The sequence below is a fragment of the Nanorana parkeri genome, unplaced genomic scaffold (genome assembly GCF_000935625.1).
Source record: "Nanorana parkeri isolate BGI_ZX_2015 unplaced genomic scaffold, ASM93562v1 scaffold925, whole genome shotgun sequence".
NCBI lineage: Eukaryota > Metazoa > Chordata > Amphibia > Anura > Dicroglossidae > Nanorana > Nanorana parkeri.
The window spans coordinates 100,034-123,091 of record NW_017307193.1 but is presented as its reverse complement, the minus strand read 5'-3'; the positions used below and the strand labels follow the sequence as shown (position 1 = coordinate 123,091).

Sequence of the window (23,058 nt, the reverse complement as noted above, 5' to 3'; positions counted from 1 at the left end):
GTTTAGATGCACTTTAATGTTCGCACCTACTCTCTTTATCACACTCCCTTGCCGTCCCCACATACATACTGTGAGTAATGGATCATAATGCATTACAGCTGCAGCACCCACTGGAAACAGAATTACAAGAAGATAGGAGACCCAAAACTAATATAAAGCTGTAGGGGGGAACACTGGGCACCCAAAAGAGAGTGAGTCCCCCCCCCCAATAAGTATCCAATAAGTATTCTTAAATGCTGAATTTGACTGAATACTAGAAGTTCATAAATTATTTTTGCAAATCTTGTGCAAACTAAACAGTGCTAATTCTATAATTTCATTTTAGTTTCTAATTCACTGTGAGGGCACACGTTTCACAGAGAAGAAACATGAAATCAGCATGCAAGTTGCAGAAGCCAAAGGCCTTCCCAAGTTGAAATATCACCTCCTACCCAGGACAAAGGGATTTGCTGTCACTGTGCAAAGTTTGAGAAATGTAGGTAAGGAAAGCAATTTAGAGATTATTTGTATTAGTACAAATAATGCTGCCTATTTTATTATTGGTGGATTAAAGAAGAATTTCAGGCAAACATTTTCTTAACCCTTGCAGTTGGGTTACCCTTGCACTGCAAGGCTTAAGTGCTCTTTTTGGTCTAGGTGCAAAAATAACCGTTATACTCGCCCCATCCTCATGGCCAGCTGGCTCTTAGACTAGTCCTTACAGCCTCTCTCCCCCTTCACTCCAGCAGTCTAAGATCCCATGAGTCATCACATCCTATACATGTATAGGACATGAAGACAACGAGGGACATACCATCGCTGCAGCAGAGGTTTTTCTTTAATAAAGCGGAGCTCTTTGATAAATAATGATGATGCAGTACCCACATCAACTAAGCAGAACCCATTGTGCTAATCTGACATCAGTAAAATAAACTCTAATTGGTTGCTACGGGTTACTGCATGTTTCCCTTAGTATGCTGCCTTTGTGCTGTTTATTGAATAGGTCTGAAAATTGCTCAGTGCTGATTTTATTTTGTCCCAAAAGATACTGTATGAGATACTGTTTACGCCCTTTCCCTGTTTACTGTGAATTTTACATTCTGAATATTTTTAAATAGTCAACCAAAATGTAATAGTCTGTAAATGGTACAGACAAGAACAAAACTTTTTTTTCCCCTATTTTTCTCACGTATTGTTTCAAATCAAATACAAACCGTATAAATACATATAAAATATATATGTAAAAGTTTCAGGCAAGTGTCAAAAAATGCTGTAAAGAATGCTTTCAAAAATAAACATAAAAATTAACACTTTTATCAATTAACAAAATAGAAAATGAATGCACAGAGGAGAAATCTAAATCAAATCAATATTTGGTGTGACCACCCTTTGCCTTCAAAACAGCATAAATTCTTCTAGGTACACTTGCACACAGTTTTTGAAGTAACTCGGCAAGTAGGTTGTTCCAAACATGATGGAGAACTAACCACAGATCTTCTGTGTATGTAGGCTGTCTCTAATCCTTCCATCTCATCATGTAACCCCAGAAAGACTCGATGTTGAGATCAGTGCACTGTGGGGGCCAAACTATCACTTTCAGGACTCCTTGTTCTTCTTTATGCTAAAGATAGTTCTTAGTGACATTAGCTGTATGTTTGGGGCCGTTGTTCTGCTGCAGAAAAATTTGGGGCCAATCACATGCCTCCCTGATGGTATGGCATGATGGATATGTATCTGCTTGTATTTCTCAGCATTGTAACACCATTGATCCTGACCGAATCTCCAACTCCATTTGCAGAAATGCAGCGCCAGACTTGCAAGGAACCTTTCACCAATCATCAATCCACCTTTCTTCACTGTTGGCTGCATACAATCATTATTATACTGCTCACCAGCCCTTCGGCAAACAAACTACCTCATGCTACAGCCAAATATTTAAAATTTTGGCTCATCAGTCCAGAGCACCTGCTGCCATTTTTCTGCACCCCAGTTCCAATGTTTTCATGCATAGTTGATTCGCTTAGCCTTGTTTCCACATCGGAAGTATGGCTTTTTGGCTGCAATTCTTCCATGAAGGTCACTTCTGGCCAGACCACAAACAGTAGATGGGTGTACCTGGGTCCCACTGGTTTCCGCCAGTTCGGTGCTGATGGCACTGCTGGACATCTTCTTTATTTTTCATGTCAAAAGTGTTTTTATTGTTTTCATCAAAACGTAAACAAAAAGAAAAAAAAAATATCACAACATTACACAATGCTGGACATCTTCTGATGTCGATGGGAAGTAAGCATGATGTGTCTTTCATCCGCTGCATTAAGTTTCCTTGGCTGACCACTGCATCTACAGTCCTCAACGTTGCCCGTTTCTTTGTGCTTCTTCGAAAGAGATAGAACAGCACATCTTGAAACCCCAGTCTGCTTTGAAATCTTTGCCTGGGAGGAACCTTGCTGATGCAGTATAGCTACCTTGTGTCTTGTTGCTGTGCTCAGTCTTGCCATGGTGTAAGAAATTAAACTGTCTTCCACAACCTCACCTTAGTAGCAGAGTTTGGCTGTTCCTCACCGAGTTTTAAGCCTTCTACACTTCTGTTTCAGTTAATGACTTTCCACCTACTTGGTATAATTGATTAATCATACACCTGACTCTAATCCTACAAAATCCCTGACTTTGTGCAAGTGTAAAGGTGCCCATACACCTTACGACCATCGCAAGACTTTTGTCTTGCAATGGTCGTATGCTTCTTGAAAGCCCTACGATCTGCCCACCTTGGACGGGCAGATCGTACTTGCGATCATCGAAAGCCCGCCCCGCTGAGGGGCGAGCTTCCGATGACGGCAATGCAAAACGGGCAGTGTGCGCGTGCGCACACCGGCCCGTTCCGCAGCTATCGGGCGAGAAACCCGCCGAGAATTGTACGATTCGAGCATGTTGGCTCGACAAAAGACGTGAGACCGTACAGTAGAGACGGTCGCACGTCTTAGTTCACACTGCTCGATTCTCGTATGATCGCGGGATTTCGCCCGATTCTCGTACGAGAATCGAGCAGTGTATGGGCACCTTTTAGAATTGATGCTGGTTTGAAACCAAATTGGTGGTCACACTAAATATAGATTTTTATTCTGTTCACTCACTTTGCATTTTGAAAAATTGATAAAATAAATAATAAAAAACTTTTGCACAGTACTGTGTGTGTGTTAATTTTTTTTAAAATTATTATTATTTATATAGAGATGAACTCAGAAACAAGCATGATTTGTGTTGCAGAGTTTGAAAAGCCTATATTTCACAATAGCTGTACTTGTACAATTCCAAGTGCAGTGTATAAGGGGGGGGGCAGCGGAGACCCGTGCACCGAGCTATATGGGTTGGACTTGATGGACGTATGTCTTTATTCAACCCCAAATACTATGTAACTATGTATAGTATACTACCCAGTTACATAACATGAATATAGTTTATGACCAATTTGCAGGTTGAAATTTGTGTTTTTTAGTGTTTTTAATAAACTGTTTATTTGGAAATGTGTTTAGCAGTGCTAATGTGCTTCCAAAAAGCAGTACGACCAGCTGCTGAGATCACATGTTTTGGATAATTAACACTCAGATGGATTGGCCTCTAATCTAATACATTGAATTAGCAGTTGAATTTAATAATTTAAATGATGAAAATAATAGACTAAAGGAATAGTTGACGATGGAATCCTGAACTATACTATTAGAAGATGAGATGAAGCCTGCTGGGATTATCCCAGGCTGACTGCTATCTGGCACAAAGTAGGCTCATAGGCTAATCAAGTGCTGAACTAGGATGTGAGAAAGTTGTGGATGAATGCCCAAAATAACTGATGTATCCATGGACATGATGATGACTAAAGCGGGCCATACATGGTGTGGCAATTACCCAGTGGGTCCCCCTGACAGCACTCTTCAATCAGAAAATCAAAAGGGCCGAATTGGAAAATCTTGGGGCGAACATTCACGGCAGCCAATCGGCTGCCATCACTGGATACAGCAGGAGATCCGTCCATCCACAATGTTTAGTGTGGATGGAGGAATCTGTTTATATGTTTTTCATTCAGCCTGCAGGTTGCACACAAAAAAAAAAGTGTATGGCTAGCTGTACTGTCTACGAGTAACTTGCCACTCTGTCACCAAATAGTTTATAGTAATAATGGTGAATTGGCCAAGCTGGAACTTCACATCAAGCATTCAGAGTTGTCTCTGGCTGCAATGAGCAAGCTCACATAGACTCACATACTCTTACTCCGTACTCCTGTATTACTTGCCCCTCCCTATTAGATTGTAAGCCCTCCTTACCATCTGGTCTTGAATTGTATTGTAATTGTCATGTCCTTATATTGTAAATCGCTGCACAAACTTGGCGTTATATAAATCCTGTATATTAATAATAATAGTGCTTTCTAGCGCAGTTTGAGTCTTCTGGAGCTAAAATTAGTTAAAATCAGAAAACTGCCAGCATTAGGCTTGTTTAGTCTGCTGGTCAGAAACGATGAGCAAACTGGCTTGGTTCACGAACCGAACCCATGGCCGCCTGTGTTCTAGCAACCAGTGTGACCCACACAATGACATTGGTCATTTGGATGCTAGCTGCTGGGCCGCACGGCATCATTTGGTTGCTGGGATGCAGGTGGGTACACAATAAATAGCACCATAACAAGCAATGACACTATGGGGCTACCAGCGTCTTGGCAATCACGGACACTGTGCGACCCACAAAGTCATTGGTTGCTAAGATGCTGGTGACCCTATAGCACCATAGTTTGTTATAGTGCACCCATCTACATCCTAGCAACCAATGACGGTGTGCGCCTCAGCCACCAGTCAACCAATGATGCTGTGCAGATCGCAAATCTTCATGGGTTGCTAGGACGAACGGAAGTTTGGTTGACAACTTGGCCAAATCTTTTACAGACTTGTTAACAGCTTGGGTTAAGGTGAATGTTTGTGTAAAATTAGTGCCAGGGCACAGCTAGGTATTGTTTTGAAGGGTTTTTTGTGTGTGTTTATTTGTGCTATTTAAAAAGATTTACAACAGTGCTCCAAATCAACTAAACAAACACACCATGTTTGAAAAAGCCACTGAATGGGACTCTGTGCCCTAAAAGGCTGTTAACCCCAGGGAGTAAAGCGCCAGCTAACTGTTCCCTATTCACATAATAATAATTGTATTATTTTCACATTCCTGCACAGAGCTTAGATATTTTGAATTTACATTTAGATTGATTTGTAAGTGGTTATTAGACATTAATTATTTTAGATGTATCCCATTCTCAATTATATATTCACCAATCAGCCATAACATTATGACCACCCACCTAATATTGGGCAGGTCCCCCTTTTGCCGACAAAACAGCCCTGAACCATTGAGGCATGGACTCAACTAGACCTCTGAAGGTGGTATCTGGCACCAATCCATCAGTAGCAAATCCTTTAAGTCTTGTAAGTTGCAAGGTGAGGCCTCCATGGATCCAACACATACCAGAGATGCTTGATTTGATTGAGATCAGGAAAATTTGGAGGCCAAGTCAACACCTCAAATTCGTTGTTGTTTTCCTGAAACCATTCTTGAACCATTATTGCAGTGTGGCATCATGCAATATCATGCTGAAAAAGGCCACTCCCCACGTGCATCAGTGAGTCTTGGCCTCCCGTGAACCTGTCACTGGTTTTTCTTCCTTGGACCACTTTTGGTAAGTCCTGACCACTGCAGATCAGAAACATTCCACAAGAGCTGCAGTTTTGAAGTTGCTCTGACCATAACAATTTGGCCCTTGTCAAAGTCGCTCAAATCCTTATGCTTGCCCATTTTTTCTGCTTCCAACACATTAACTTCAGGGACAAAATGTTCACTTGCTGCCTTGTATAACACACCCACTTTCAAGTGTCATTGTAATGAGATAATCAATGTTATTCACTTCACCTGTCAGTAGTCCTAATGTTATGGCGGATCAGTGTATCAGTGGGTCTGTTTTATTGAAGAGAAATTATACATTTTCCCAGTTTCATATCTTGAAATGTATTTAATGTATTGTGCCCCTTGAGGCAGCATTTGGACTGTATGCAAAATGGTTGTTGGCTGCATATTGATCATAGTTACATAGTTACATAGTATTTGAGGCTGAATAAAGACATAGTCCCTGTGTGATCCTGTTCCTAAGAGTACCTGTACCCCTGAATGTCACAGTCTCTGAGGAAATCTCTGAGGCATCCACATGCATGTGATTCTGCATGTGGATAGGTGTGTACGAGTCCCTGTGTGATCCTGTTCCTAAGAGTACCTGTACCCCTGAATTTTACGGCCTCTGAGGAAATTGTCCAAATGCTTTTTGAAAGATTCAATACTCACAGCTGAAATCACTGCTTGAGGCAGCGAGTTCCAAACCCTAACCGCTCTAACTGAGAAGAAGCCCCTTGTGCTGAAATCTTTTCTCCCCCAATTTTAGGTGGTGGCCTCTAGTCTTTGTTATGGAGTTTACCGTAAAAAGTCTATTGCTGATGTTTCTATCCCCATTATACATCTTGTACATCAAAATCATATCCCCCCTTAAAGGAGAACTATGATGTGAGTGAAAATCACTCAGCCTCAGAGTTCGAGATCGGGAAGTGAGCGAACACATACCGTCGCTCTTTTCGCAAATTCTCGATCATGTGCCTGCAGAGAGCCGTGTTCAGGTGCCTCACTCAAGAGATTGAGTGCACACAGCTCATTATTTTTGAACTTTTCACTCTCTGTCTTTTTTAGTTATGATCCTAATGATATGAGATCAAAGTAGTGCTCATTTTGGTCTAGGGCCGCAAATAAAGAATGGTTACTTTTTCAAATGCTTATTGTGAAAATAAATTAGCTGGGAAAAGGCCTACATTCTTGCAAATATTCCCCATTCTGACTATACGCAGCCCATTTAGTTGAATGGCCTGTGTATAGGTAACTTAACCCCTTCACGACTGGAGACATACACTGTATGTCTCTATCGTGAAGTGCCCAAATGACCGCTCACGAACACTGTACTTGAGCAGCTATTCAGGGTTTTGAAATCCCGGTAACCGCTGAGTATCAGCTGTTACCATTCATTAATGGATGCCTCTGTATTGAGGCATCCATTAATTAAATCCTTAAGCTTTTGTAAAAGCTTTGTTCTTTCATCAATGAAAGAACGAAGCTGTTACAAATACCGCGTTCCTGCATTTGACAGGTGAAATAGCGGAAGCTGAACATGACTCACTGCTTTATTTCACTTTTGACAGCTCTATAGACATCGGGCAAGTCCTGATGTTGATAGGCTTTTGTTACAATACATTCTTCAGCCAAAAATATGAAACAATCTATTTCTTTTGCTGAAATGTAGCAGACTTCTGATTGTCTGAGGACGATCAGAAGTCTTTCATGAGATTTAATCCTGTTCCTAAGTTTGGAGCAGTTAGGCTGTTCCTAAGTTTGGAGCAGTCTAATAATAACCAAAAAATGTTTTTAAAAATTAAATTAACAAGCAGTCATAGTGACTGCTTAACATAATAGACCAAAAAAAATTGCAAAGTGTAAAAAAATAAAAGTGTAAAAAAAATTAACAAATTTTAAAATATATAAATATATTTTTATACAATAATTATAAAAAATTATCCCTTACAATGAAAATCTGCAGCTGAGCTTTTTACCCAAAGGGGTTAATTTGTTTTCAAATTTAACCCCCTCATGACAGCGTTGTTCAAAGTATGTTGCTGTCCCTAGGTGTTAGTTAGTGACACTTAATGACAGTGACATTGTAGGCCACCTAACCATTATTAGTTCTTAGAGAAAAAAAGTAAAATGTTGCTTTTAGTTTTAGGCTGAAAAGTACAGAAACATTTCTGAAATCCTAGGGATGTGTGGTGTTTCCAAATAAAGGACAAATAAGTTAATTTATTTTAATGCATCATTTTTAGCTGTGCGATTTTTTGTTTTTTTAAAGAAAAAGAATCAAAAGTGGGGAAAGTGTTTTCTTTACGTTTTTTTCCTCCTTTTTATATGTTATTCATACTAAGTGAAGCGTTAGGCACACGTGATATAAATAAACCTCTAAAAAACAATATATAATATGTGTGGGTGCACTTGGTAAGAAAGTATATTACTGCCATGGAAACACACAGCAAAAATGTAAAATGTGCCTCAGTCATTTACAAGCATAAACTGTAAAAAATCTCACTCATGAAGGGGTTAAAGGTCCCATACACATGCAGCTCATTTTAATGGACTGATTTTCCTGCGGTTTAGTGTGCTGAGGCGCTCACACATTTTACAGAGTTCATTGAACTCATCTGAGTATCAAAAACATGTTTTATTCAAAATCACTCCAATAAATAAAACAAAAGATTGCTAAAAGAATATTGAAAAACATTTTAATGTCAAGGTAGGCCATAAATACCTTTTTGATATTAAGTATATTTAGTAAGCTCAGTATATCATGTCCTATCCAATATTGTATATATTAAGTGATATTTTAAAAATAAAACAAACACAATCTTGAACACCAGCAGAATCCACCTCAAGGTAAAAAAGAGAGATTCCCTTCGATCAGTTGAGACTTACTGAATGGTAGAGCAGAAACACACATAAAAGCCAATTGAAGTTGGCTTGTTTGTCTATAAAAAGTACCAGCTCGATTGTATATTTATCAAAAACAGATTAAAGTGCATGCTGCAGCTTTGCCTCAAGTCTTTTCAATGGTCCTAATGGCTGGAAAGAAGCACATGTCTCGTTAAGAAAAGCATTCTACATTGTGTGCTTTAAATACGCATTTTTGGTAGGGCACAGAATGGTTTATTTTTGGTTTTAACATTGTAGTGTAAGTGTAGCGCAAAGGTGGCTATCACAAAACTAAAATAAGTGTTCAATATAGTAATAGTAATCTTCATATTTGTCATTGGCTACCAGTAAAGTATCTGCCACCTAGTGGAACATCGGGGATGTACTGTACATAGGTTTCTCATTGTGTTTGGATCAGCCTGTGGCTTTACAAAGATCGAGAATCCTGTGATTCAATGGACCCACACTCTCTAAAATGAAGGCTATTTATTGAAATACCTACCATTTAGGAGGTTATGGCTAGAGAAATCTCCCAGAAAATTGCCACATCAATCCATCCTTATCACTTCTCATGAACCAGGCACCAAGATTGCCCCAAAGGTACTTCTTATCGCCACATATTGAGGGAAGCGGCGACACACACCGAAGCTGGAAGGAGCTGGTGGTGCAGCTCTTTTACAAGATTACACAGCACTTATAGCACTTATAAGTGTTGCGTGAATTTCTCTTTAAATAAGGATACCCTTTATGTAATGTATGCATCCTCTTCTCGCTATTGCTCGGTGTTTGGTTCATGAGGCGTGATGAGGATGGATTGATGTCCGTATTCCCTGGGAGATTGCTGTAGCCATAACCTCTTAAATAGTTTTCGGTATTGGGAAGGATAGATTTCATCATTACTGGGTATCTTCAGTATCTGAAAGATTCACACAAACAGAAGAAAAGCTGGCCACACACCGAATTCCGCTGGAATAGTTTATTGAAACTTATACCACATCACCGGTGTCTCGCCCAAAGTTTGGTGTCCACCTCCATTTGTGTGTTCTCCTTGCATCTGAAAGATTCACTTTAATGCAGCACATATAATCTTATTGTTATTAAGGGATCCTGCGCATCTGGTGAGTGTGTTTTTCACAATGAGGGTGGAGTTGTTGAAGGGTACTATTTTACATATTTTGAAGATGCACTGAAGCACTTTATCCACTTATAGAGTGGGGATTATGGGTAAAGTTACCCATTCATTTGGATTTTATTCTGTTTATGATGTTTGCTCAGTATTGAACCTATTTTTGTACTACTTTAAAACAGGGATGCACAAATCCCAGGAGCCCAATGCACCTTAAAAATGAGAGCTGCCTCCTAACATTTGCATTTTACGCTAGTCTAGTCTTGTATCAAGTACTGTACTTGGTATCTGTGCATCCCTAGTATTATTTTATCCTTTTGGATATTTGCACAGCTGCTTGCACTTTAATTTAGGTTGATGCGCAGATTTTTATTGTTTAGTGTCACTGTGCAGTCATCAGAACCTTGTAAGTTGTAATAGTAATGCAGAACAATAAAGCACTAAAGGGTCCTGGGAATTGGCTAGTGCCTTCCCTGGGGCAAAGATCTGTTTGCAGCTGTGACCCCAGTCCCTGCACCGCCACTCAAAACATTACAATTTGGAACATTGGTAGACTGCCATAGCCATAAATGAGGCATTTACGCATATTATATAGTAAACTGCCGCTTGTAATGCAGATGCCCCAGATACCTTCACATTCTTGTTAGGGTGTCCTGAGTACCAGGTGCTCAGATATGCAAATAGGGGTTAGCTTCGATGGTCACCAGTGTGAAAACTAACTTATTAGCAGCCATAAGAGATTTGTGTTATAGCAAAACTATGGTGTATGAGACATCCATGCCAAGAGCTCACCTATTGTAGTTGTCTCTGCATTTTCCTGGGATTGTATTTAGATTTACGAAGGACTGCCACAATGAATAAAAAACAAAACAAAAAAAACTACATAAATTAAAATAAACATTAAACAGATCTTTTTCACTGTCTTGGGTGAATCTCTGTGATCTTTGATTTTTTTTTTTTTTAAACAGCCGCTGCCGTATATGATTCCACACTGAACTTCAGAAATAATGAAAATCCTACCCTACTTGGCATATTAAACGGGACGAAGTACCATGCAGACTTTTATGTAAGGTAAGATTTTTGCAGCATAGAATAGATGGGGTGTGGTGAGGGATGTAATGATCGAAGGAGTAAATTCAGACGTGATTTACTGTTTACCAGCTTAAAGCAGAAATTGCAATGAGATGCAAATTTTTGTGAACATCACAAATATTCATTTTGCCTCTTCTTTCTTCTCTTCCCCCTTCTGTACATATGGTTTTGAAAATTAATTTATATATATTATATAGTAGAAAGTCAATGGAAATGTGTTTTTATTTTTATAAATGTGACTTTTTTATGGTTTTACATGGGGCATTTTTTAGGATAAATAGTAGGCTATGATGTCAGCATTTGCTGCTTATATGGAATGTTTAGCATGTTTGTGCTTTTATGTTTCTACACTCATGTCTATTGTTTACATTCTGTATCAGTTGCATTGGGTCAAAGTCTGACAGGGGTGATATGGCTCGGTTATAGACATTGGCCTACTGCAGTTTGATATATATGTATATATATTTATTTATTTTATATTGTGTTGTTTAGGTTCATTCTGTTAAATATTTTGTATTTACTTTTTTTTGTATAGTGTAAAATTAATAAAATTAATTATAAAGAAATATGCTTTACACATGCATGATGATGCTGTATCTCAAAATATGTCACGTCCTTTCAGCGGTGCATATACTTTATTGTACCACCGAATTTCTGTGATTTTTCTAGTATAATATAAAAAACATCAGAATAAATAATATAATAATACATGTAACCTAAAACACTGTTTATTATTTATTTTTTTTGCTCCATATCTGTTTTCATTTTTTAACTTAAAACTAGTTTTGTGATTTTTTTTTTTTTTTGCCTAATCTATAAATAGGTACACTGGCAGTGCTGTTGACTTCTGAGTTTTTTCTGACTTCTGGGTATTTTTTTTACCCAAACCAGTGTGTTTGGTCATCCACTGGTTTTATTTATTTTTTTAAACTGGGATCCTAAAAGTGAGTTGAGGTCTGCCTAACCATGGAGGCCTTACAAAGAAACTCCAATTTTTGGAGATGTGTACTATAATAGCTAGGGCTGTGAGCTTAACTTCTTGGTTCTTCTATGGGGTGTATTCTCCCTGTTTTCCTTTTAGGAATCCAGTAGGGGATTAGTGAACACCATTCTTGGTTAATGTTCCTCTTTAAGGTTCCTTTTTCTAGCAAGATGGCCATGCAGCGCCCGGTTTCCTGTGGAAAATCCTTAACATTGCCTATTGTTTGGTATTTTAGACTATTTTCATGTCATCGGGTACCAAGCAAACTGTGGAAAGCTAAAGCTTGGTGGAAAATTTGCTAATGTGACCTAAAACCTAACACAAAGCAAAGTTAACATAGTTTGATATAAAGTATTTCAGATCTATAATTGTTCTCATTGGACTTTGTATTTCCATTTAATAATCCTCCAGGCGAATTCCTTTAGAAGAAATCCCTGAAGACGAACAGGAATGTGCCAGTTGGCTCCACAAGCTGTACCAAGAAAAAGTATGTCCCTCTTGAGTAAAGTTGCATCACTGTCACCTCTACATTGCCGGAGAAGAAATGAACACTGTGTATATATGTGTGTGTATGTATGTACGTGTGTGTGTGTATGTGTAATATATATATTAGGGATGCACCGATATATCGGCCGCCGAAACATATCGGCTGAAAATGGCACTTTTGGCTATATGCCGAAAGTGCAATTTTTCTGCCGATACATCGGTGCATCCCTGATTTCTCTCCTCCTTGCTTGTTGCTGTTCTGTGTCCCAGCAGGAGGAGAGAAAGTGTCACAGGCGGCCTAGCGCTGCGGGAGGAGAGCGCTGTGAGCGGCCGGCGTCTCTCCTCCCCACACCGCTCAGCCTCCTGTCACAGTCCGGCATAGTGGTGTGTGGGCGGAGACAGTCCGCGCTGTCACAGCAGGCTGAGCTCTCCTCCCCGCACCACTCACTCAGCCTGAGTGTTTGTACATAACATGAGGACATAGTATGGTTACTATAGCCTCAATTATGACTGAATGGGAGTGATCTACATCACCTCCTGTTCATTCATGATTGTAGTTATAGTAAACACACAATGTCCTCATGTTATGAATTAACAGGAACACTCAGTATAGAGGCTTCCTGTTCATTTATAGCAGGGGCTGCAGAGAAATTGATTGAGGACTCTGTGTTCTCAATCTCTTTTTCTATTTTAAAAGGGAAATATCAGGGGTCTGTGTTGACCCCTAATATTTCCCCGAAGCCCTTAAAAGTAAAGTAAAAAATATTTAATAAAAAATGAATAAATAAAATATAAGAAAAATGAAAATAAAAAAAAATGTCAGTTTCGGCCTGACCATTTTTTTTATTTCAGTTTTGACATTTTCATTTCAATGCACCTCTAATATATATATATACATACATATACATATTTACATGCAGGGCTTGAAACAGTCTCACCAGTCAGTCAAAAATGTCACCAGTCAGCATGACCGGACTATAGCCTTGCAATTTGTTAAAAATTTTTGGGGACAGATAGAGCTTTTTTTGGTGGTATTAAATCACCACTTGGGTTCTTATTTTTTACTACATAATGAAAAAAGTACAGTAAATTTGAGGAACAAAAATGTTTTCCCTACATTATGTTAAAAAAACATGTATTCTTACCCATATTTTTGGTAAAATATAAAAGACAGGGTCACGTTGGGTAAATAGACACCAAACATGTTAAACTTTCAAATTGCGTGCGCCCGCAAAAATTGCAAAAAAATACCATAACGAAAATTGGCCATAGGCGACGCTTTATAAGCTTTTATTGCTCATCAGTTTAGTGTTAATAGTGATTGATGGCCCTAAAATTATTACCCTCACTCTGACTTTCGCGGTGATATGTAACGTGTGGCGCAATGGGCGTAAGCACCATTTTGGCGTAAGACACATGTTTGTGGGGGCAGGGGACTTTAAAAAAGTTTTTTTTTTTGTTTTTTTTATCTTTGACTTTACTTGTTTTTTTTCCACTTTACTTTATTGCTATCACATAGGGGGCTAAGAAGCCCCCTATGTGATAGCCAATTTACACAGACAGGCCCCCTTTATGGAGACATCAGGGGTCTCTAGGACCCCTAATGTCACCTAGGGACCCACATAGAAGCTGGAGAATGGTAGCTGAATGCAGAAGTGATGTAATATACATCACTCCTGCATTCAGAGAATGAGGAGGAAATCAGAGGGAGATCATGTGATGATCTCTCACTGAGCTGCGCTGACAGAGCCGCCCTGCGGGTGCCCAGCCCTCACCGGACACAACGGGATTGGCAGGGGGGGGGGCCCGCACACCCACACGCATTATACAAGCGATCCAGTGGCTCTACAGCCACCGGACTGGTTGTAGGTAAACCGCCATCACTGGCTGTTTACAATTTAAGCAGTTTCCCCGTTCGCACGCGCCACTCAGTGGCGTGCACAAGCAGGACGAGTTAAGACGTCTAAAAACGCCCACTCACATCCAAGAAGCTACCAGCTGGCCGTTTAATTACAAAGGCCGGCCGGGAAGCGGTTAAACTGACGTGAGCTGCTACTCGTCCGGCTCCAGCGTCCTCTGGTCACAGACGAAAGGACAAGTTAATTTTCAAGCCCTGTGTGTGTATGTGTGAATTGCGACCCATTTACATTAAAGTGTTGACTTTTTATGCACCACTAAGGCACCTAGGAAGCAATTGTGCCCTGTTCACACCACAACATTTATGTGATGGGCAGTGCACTGCGGAGAAATGCAGATATGCTGCATTTTTCCACAGCGCACTAGATACCACTCATCGCAGCGCAGTCCACTGTGATGCTGTTTGGGAACCTGAATGGAGTGTACACATTGTACAATACCAATAAAGTTGAAAAAAACCACACTAAATGCTCTGTGTTTAGCGGATAGGCTAGTGGGAATGAGCTTTTAGATACAATTGACAATGTATGGAGTAAGGTCAGCTAAAAAAACTTCTGATTTATGGTAGGATACTTTGTATATGAAAAAAAGTGGTGAGAACAACTAATTATCACATGCCTGTGATGTCTGTCAGTAAAGTGATTTTGATTTTCAGTTTTTTTTTTTTTTCTTTAGGATGCCTTTCAAGAAGAATACTACAAGACTGGAGTGTATCCTGAAACTGCTATTGTGCCTGCACGTAGACCATGGACTCTTGTGAACTGGTTGTTCTGGGCATCTTTGCTGTCTTACCCTCTATGCAAAGTTCTTGCTAACATGATCAGCAGTGGATCATACCTCACACTGGCTATGTTTGCGCTACTTATGGTAATAGGTAAGGTTAAAAACCTTGTAATACATGCTGAATCAACTGAGTTATACTGTTGCCTTCAGGAGGAATTGAAAAATTACCAGCAACGAAGCTATTGACCAGCCAAGTACAAGCCCTACCCCTGCCCAGTTTTTTGCTGGTGTCCTCAGAAGATGAAAATGTTTTCTCTACTGAGAATATTTACAATTTTTACTAGTCATTTTTTCTTTAAGACATCATCAGGTTAGTCACAAATGACAAGGAGAGGGCCGAAGTGCTGAACACTTTTTTCTACTCAGTATATGGATAAAGCACATCTCTATGCAGGGAGCACCCAAGAGACACAAGCACGTCCCCTAGGGTAGTGTCCAGCAGGGGGCGATCAGCAGTGGGACAATCCTCAATGGTGCTATTCATCTCCTCACACACATGCACAGTAGGGCCAGACCGCTCGTCCCCCTCCCCAGGCCGTATCTGCGCTCCCCCAGAGTCCAGTCTGGGCGTGGATTTTGCCGGGTTGGCGGTCACCTGGCTCCCACCTCCTTTCGGCTCCCGCTCGTTACGGCTGTCGGAGAGTTGCAGAGAGGACAGGGTGCTGGACGAGCCGGCGCCATCTTGAGTCCGCGGTGAGCCCGTCGAGCGGAAAAATTCAGTAAGTTTCCGAGGGCCTTTCTTAGATTTTCGTTCTCTCCGATGGTCGCTGGGGTCAGGGGCACACATGGGTAGTATCATGGGAGTCCTCTGTGCTAAGGATTCAGCCCTAGGATTTCAGCTGTGCCGGAGCTCCACTATCCTGCGACCATCCGTTGATGTTAACTGCTCCAACTAAGGGGGAGAAACAGACCAAGATAGAAACTAATAGAAACAGACCAAGATAGTGTAACATTGCAGGAGGACCTGGATAAAATAGGGGAGTGGGCAACTTTGTGGCAGATGAGGTTTAATGTCGATAAATGCAAAGTTATGCACTTTGGGAGCAAAAATAGGCAAATGGGTTATACAATTATGGGTATGCCGCTAGGGAAGTCGGAAATGGAGAAAGATTTGGGGGTCATTGTAGACCACAAACTGAATAATAGATTACAGTGCCAGGTTGCTGTAAGCAAAGCTCGTAGAATCCTGTCCTGCATCAAGAAGGGAATGTTTTGCAGGGATAGGTCTATAATTTTGCCACTTTACACATCAATGGTTCGGCCCCACCTGGAGTATGCGGTGCAGTTTTGGGCACCGGTACACAGAAAGAATGTCGTTGAACTGGAGAAAGTCTAGCGGAGGGCAACCAAACTCATCAAGGGGATGGAGGACCAGAACTATGAGACAAGGCTACTAAATTTAAACATGTTTACTTTGGAAGTAAGGAGATTAAGGGGGGACATGATTTTCATGTACAAAATGTTCAATAGTCACAGCAACATTAGCAACAAACTCTTTAAGATTAGTTCCGTAACAAAGACTAGAGGCCACCACCTAAAACTGGTAGAAAAAAAATTCAAACACAAGGGGTGAAGGGGGTTCTTCTCAGTTCGCGCGGTTAGGGTCTGGAACTCGCTGCCTCAAGCGGTAATTTCCGCAATTAATCTGGAATCATTCAAGAGGCTTTTGGATGACTTCCTGAGAGACTGAAATGTACAAGGGTACAGGTACTCTTAAGAATGACACTCATGGACCTATACACACACACACACAATAGGTTGCACTTGATGGACTTATGTCTTTATTCAACCTCAAATACTATGTAACTATCTACATGCTGCTGAGCTGGGCTCTTTATGCAGCTATCCGCTTTGGCATATCCTCAGCAATAACCCATACCTGCACCCTGCTGGACCAAAGATTGTGGGGTTTGTCTGGAATGTAACCTTCGGTCATTGAAACTGTGCTTGTGCTTTTAAGACCTTTTGTGTGCTGTGTTTGTTAGCTGCAGAGAGCTTTTCAGGTCCAGAGCTGTGGCACAACCTTCTGGTGTAATACAGTCTCTGTAGACTTATAATGCTCAGCCCACTGTGCGGGAGCTACTACATTTGGTTTGGTACCATTAAGCGCCATTATTACCCCCTTTTTCCATTGGTTTCCAAGGAAAGGGTTCTAATGCTAACTAACTAGAGGGTTGCATGCATGCACTCTATGCTCTGTTCCTGCACTTAAAGCGTGAGTTAACTACTTGCAGCCATTGCTCCAGTTTGCAAGAGACACTTTGTTCCACCTTGGTTAGTTCTTGCTAACATTACCTGGCCAGCTCTGGTAATGCTGCTCTTAGCAGCTGGTTTGTTAGAACCAGTGGCGTAACAATTGCCATAGCGACCCAGGCGGCCGCTATGGGGCCCGGGCACAGGGGGGCCCGGCCAGGGCATCCCTCTGATGCCGTGTGGGCCGCCTGGGTCGCTATGGCATGTAAGAGTGCTGGCTGTCATTGACACAGCTCAGCAGCGGCTTTTCCCCTCACAGCCGCTGCGGCGCTGTGTCAGGACAGCCAGCAGCTACGTCAGAAGAGGCCAGCGTTCGCAGTGAAGGAGGAGGCGGGGTCCCACCTAAGAGCAACCCCTCCTCCTCGTACATCACTGGCCAGCGACCTAAGAGCAGGTGGGGCCAGTGATGTAAGAGGAGGTGGGCCTGTCGATAGAAGAGGAGGTGGGGCCGGGGGACGGAAGAGGAGGCGGTGCCCGGCGACCACGGAGGCGGACATTGCTGACAGGTAAGAGGTGTGCAGCCCATCTGAGACCCTGCAGAGCCTACTATAGAGAGTCTATGGTGGGCTCTGCAGGGTCACTCTCAGGTGGGCTGTTTGGTATATCAGGTGGGCTCTGCAAGTGGCATAACTTGCAATCACAGGTCCCCATATAAAATTTTGCTATGGGGCCCTGTGATTTCTAGTTAAGCCCCTGGTTAGAACCCAATGTTGTTTACCTGATGTTCTCCGTTATGTTTCCTCTGTTAAGCAGTGCAACATGTCAGATCCCTAGTACCATGGGTGCAGTCCCACTGAGGTGGGTGTCTCCTCCTCACAATACACTAACCGTTCCAGGGAAGCCTACAGTGTCCTTCCTCAAGGACCTGACACAGACAGTCTGAATCATTGTCCCCTGCTTGAGTAAATATAACCCTCCTTCTTTAGCTTCATCAGGTGCGGCCTCCTATACCTTAATAGTTGTCTGCAGCTATTCTTGATTTTATGGGCCAAGTTGCATCTATGATTGATGACTGTTGCATAGACAAATTAGTTGACATTGTTTTATCTAATTTCCTGAAGGAGTCTCCTATCAGTGAATATATGGAGAACTCTTTGGCCGAAATGTTGGTCTGTGCAACAGCAGTGCAAAAAAGAGAAGAAAACACTTGCTATGCATGCGTTTTGATGTTGAATATCTTTTTGGTGCCTCTTTGGACACCCTCGTAAAGGATGCCAGTGGGGTTAAACCCAGGGCCCCACTTCAATCGCAAATCCTTGTCCCCTAAATCTCTTAAATCTTTAGGCAAGTCCTCTTATCGTAAAGGGATTTCCCCACTTTCCAAAGTGAGGGGACATCAATTGGCCTTTGCACATTCCTGGTTAGAAGGCATTTCGGGTGCATTGGTAAGAGCAGCGGTTACCAGGTGCTACAAGCTAGAATTTTACTCCCTGCCCCCTCCCCATATCATGTTGTTTTATGCAGACTAGCAGACCTCAATGCTTATCTTGCAGATCTCTTGAGCCAAGGCATTATTGCCATTGTTCCAACAGCAGAAAGGCTTTAGGGATTTTACTGCAACCTTTTTACTTCTCCTTAACCAAAAGGCGTTATCTGACCCATTTTGGATCTGATAAGTTATGGACAAGTCATAAGTTATGAAAGGATAAGTTATGGACACCAAGGCCTCCTGGAATTTGTGGCATGTATATCCCAGGAGGCATCAGGAGCAGAGTATACATTATTCTCACCTAGGCAAGAATCGAGGTAGCAGGTGGGGTAGACCAAGAATCACACAAAAAAAAAAAAAAGATACACCGCTTTTTTTTTAGATTTAAAATCTGCTTTAAATGAAATCACGACATTCCATGGAATACTAGCGTTAAATGCACTGTTTTCAGTCTCCTAGATCTAAATAATAATTTAGAAATGCAATCATTATTTAGTGCTGCTGTGTGCCATTTTATTCATAAAGCAGAAATAAATTATCTTTTTATTAATGCAGACACTCTGAAAATGCAATTACAATTGTGCGTGCGTGCATGCATGCTTTCTGATCTGTGTTACCTTTTGCATTACCTATATTTCATATTATTCATATGCCATCTTGTAAAGTCTCTTCATCAGCATTACTAGGAGATAATGAAAAGCTGCTACCATCTTAAGGAAGTGATGTAATCATTCTCTCTCAATCATTTTATATAGGAACAATTTGTTTTTTATTATTTGCCATGAACTGGTTGTATAATAGAACAGTTACATCCTCGCCCTAATGCTCCTTCCCCCCTGTTCTATCATCAGCCATGTGTTACTGGTTTCACAGAATACAGCTGTCAACAAATGAGAGGGAAGAACACAGGGCAGGACTGGAAGGAGCAATACAGTCCTTTCCAGTCATAGTATCTGCCCCTGATAAAAATATACATTTGCAGCATAACAAGCCAAAGGGGAAATTGAAATACCTGCTGTTTACAGCCAATCACAATAAAAGATGGCACATTGACAGCGGCAGACTCACTTAGCAGAGCCCTCTACCTCTGTGAAATCACTTCCGACATCCTGCTGGCCCAGCTGTCAAGGAAGTGATTCCATAGACTGGTAAGTGGTCTCTTACCGATTCTGATCCCAGGGCCAGTGTTAGAATGTGTGACATGCCCCTAATGAAGGGATCTCAAAGCATGCAACCTCTGCTGTTAGAGATCTCACAGCATGTAACCTCTACTGTTAATAGTTATAAATGTCATAGATGTGGTTACATAGTTACTTAGTATTTGAGGTTGAATAAAGACACAGGTCCATCAAGTTCAACCTGTGTGTGTGTGTGTGTGTGTGTGCATATGAGTTCCTGTGTGGTCTAGTTTTTAAGAGAACCTGTACCCCTGTATGTTATGGTCTCTGAGGAAGGTATCTAAATGCTTTTTGAATGATTCCATTCTCTCTGCTGATACCACTGCTTCAGGAAGGGAGTTCCAAAATTGAACTGTTCTAACTAAAAAGAAGACCCTATGCCCTTTGTTGTTGAATCTTTTCCCCACCAATTTTAGGTGGCGACCTCTAGTCTTTCTTATGGAGTTTACTGTAAAAAGTTTATTGCTGATGTTGCCATCACCACCAAACATTTTGTATGTCAAAATCATGTCCCCTCTTAATCTTCTCACTTCTAGCGTGAACAGATTTAAATTTAGTACCCTTGTCTCATAACTTTGGTCCTCCAGCCCCTTAATTAGTTTAGTTGCCCTTCTCTGGACTCTCTCCAGCACAAGGATCTCCTTTCTGTTGATTCGCGACCAAAACTGAAACGCATACTCTAGATGAGGCCGAACCAGTGATCTATAAAATGGCAAAAATTATTGCTTTATCTCTACAGAACATTCCCTTTTTAATACAAGACAGGACTCTACTTGCTTTGTTTGCCGCAGCCTGGCATTGCATGGATTTCATGTTTACATATCTTATTGCATTCCTTGTAGCTCTGGAATGCCAATGCAGTCCCCTTTATCTTAGATTTTTTAAATGTCAGCTTCTTTTCTTTTGATGTGTTTGTCTTACCATTTTATTTAACCAGACAGGCTTAGTTCTTGGTCTTTTATTTTTGTTACCCAATGGTATGCACTTGGTGAAAGCATTGTGTAATGTATTCTTAAAACAATACCACTTCTCATCAATGCTTATTGTTAGAAATATGTTGTCCCATGTAGTGTCATACACTAGATGACGCAGCTTATCGAAGTTTGCCTTTCTGAAATTTAGCGTTCTTGTCAAACCAACACACTTCTCTTTTCTGTAGTCAACATAAAAATAATCACCCAGTGATCACTATTACCCAATGTATCTCTAATTGCCATGTCTGCAACTAGGTCCGCATTATTGGAAATGAATAAGTCTAGTATAGTGGCTTGCCTTCCAGAAACCGGGATGACTCAATTGGGGATTGAGCCCAACTTCTCTTCACTTAGAATGCTGATATCTAACTAAAAATAAACCATATTGTAACAATGGGTTATCTAGTCAAAGAATATACATATAACAACAATAGGAGTTTTCTATTAAAAGAATATATTCATAACAAAAAGCATTTACAATTTGATTATAGCTATGACACTGTAATTGTGTTTTTTCTTCTTTTTATTTCAGTCTCTGTTGGAGTGCGGCAGATGATTGGCTTCACTGAAATAGACAGAGGTTCCACTTACGGCAACCACGAAAACAAACAAAAAAAGACTTAACAGTATTGAATACTATTAAGACTTTAAAAGGGAAATATTTTGAACAGTGACCCAGAATTTGTAGGAATGAGAAGTCTGCATTGCCTTGATGGTGCTTCTAGCACTCGCCTAGGTGACATATCATTATTTTGCTAGTGCATCAGGATCAGGGAAACCACCTAATGTATTTTATTTTTAAACTGTGATAACTCCATCCCATGGATCTTCAATTCAGACAATGGAAAAAATACTTACGCCTGTGGCACTTGCCTAGATAAACAAAACATAAATAAAATAAAATAAACTACTGTGCAATAATGTTGTCTGGTTTTAATTATCATTTTTTTTAAATTGTCTATGTGCTGTTTTGTATCAAAATAAGAAAGGATTAGCATTTTTGTTTTATATTTCATGAGTATGTTGTCTATGGGCTATTTGCTTGGCCAAAAAAATAAACTTGTTTTAAGGACAATAGAAAGTCTTCAAAAACTGGTGCTACATGCAGAAAAGCATTGAGTGCCCATGTTTTTACGAGCCTGCATTTGGAATGCGCACACGGCAGGGGAGGGGGTGCTTTTGAAGAAGCAAACTGGTTCTAATCACATGTTTTACTAGCACGCAATGCCCTGGTTAGAACATTCGGACACTAAACAAAAAGGGTGCCCAGACTGATCTGTCTGTGGATTCTCCTTCACCTACTCCATATGAACACAGCCTGGCAAAATCTAAGCTATTGCTGAGTGGTAAGAGGGCAGCTTTATAGCACTGAGCATCTGTGTGTCCACTTTAATTCTCTTACTGAATTTCTCACTTCTGATTGAATTGTCTCTAAACACATTTTAATAAAGATGCTTATATCATTGAGTGGCATGCTTCACAAAGACCTATAATCTATGATAACACAGTTCAGTTTAATAATGCATGAACTTGTAGACAGGGTAGGTTATGTTGATATATTGATGGAAGAGTTTGCCACAGCTTATACCCGGCATTCACCAGCTTTTCAGATTGGTTGGGTCCTTGCCTGAGTCTTAGAAAAGGGTACCCATGGCCATCTTTGTAATGTTGCTTCAGACACACAGCCACATTGTGCTATACAGATCCATGGTCCGTTAGCTGGTAGGACCCTGTCCATAAAGACCCCTCTTTGGGTATGCCCACCATGATGGGCAAATTCAGAATGGGGCTTGCCCCAACATCCTGCTCCTAGAGGAATAAATCTGCCATGGCTGGGTCCCCAGCATGTTTGCGCCTGTTTTCCCATTGTGGTGATTGCAGAGCGTGTGCTGCAACACTTAACGATGTGTCAGCCATGGAGCCAGGAGTGCTGGCTTTTTACATTTGGCACCAAAGTCTCGTTTTATGTCGCAAGATCTGTTGCCGGCCATTCTTGTGCCTGTGTAGCCTCATTTTTCCCTGGCCCTACTGTGCATGTGCGCACTGTGAGATTTAGTCCACTCGCAAACATGTTCTTTTTAGGGCTTCCTGCCCACTTTTATATAAATGTTCACAGAAGTCTTCCCTCACAGGGGTTTCTCCAAAATAACAACACAACTTCAGCTTGTCTTTCAGCAAAATACTGTTTTTCAAAGTCTCACTGACTTCATGTTATTATTTTAAACTTCTCCCACAAAGGCTGTATCCAGCTGACTTGCCACACAGGCTGGCTCCAGGAT

General features: G+C 40.9%; 1 protein-coding gene across 1 annotated transcript in view; it reads left to right on the top strand.

Moving 5' to 3' along the window:
- AGPAT4 (1-acylglycerol-3-phosphate O-acyltransferase 4) overlaps positions 1–21,635 on the top strand; it is a 54,442-nt gene extending 32,807 nt beyond the window's left edge. The window contains exons 5-9 of the mRNA XM_018566214.1: positions 326–479; positions 10,654–10,756; positions 12,171–12,246; positions 14,838–15,036; positions 21,312–21,635. Of these exons, the coding sequence (XP_018421716.1) occupies positions 326–479; positions 10,654–10,756; positions 12,171–12,246; positions 14,838–15,036; positions 21,312–21,403 (624 nt within the window). The 3' untranslated portion in view covers positions 21,404–21,635. The remainder of the gene's footprint in view (positions 1–325; positions 480–10,653; positions 10,757–12,170; positions 12,247–14,837; positions 15,037–21,311) is intronic.
- Positions 21,636–23,058: the final 1,423 nt, after the last annotated feature.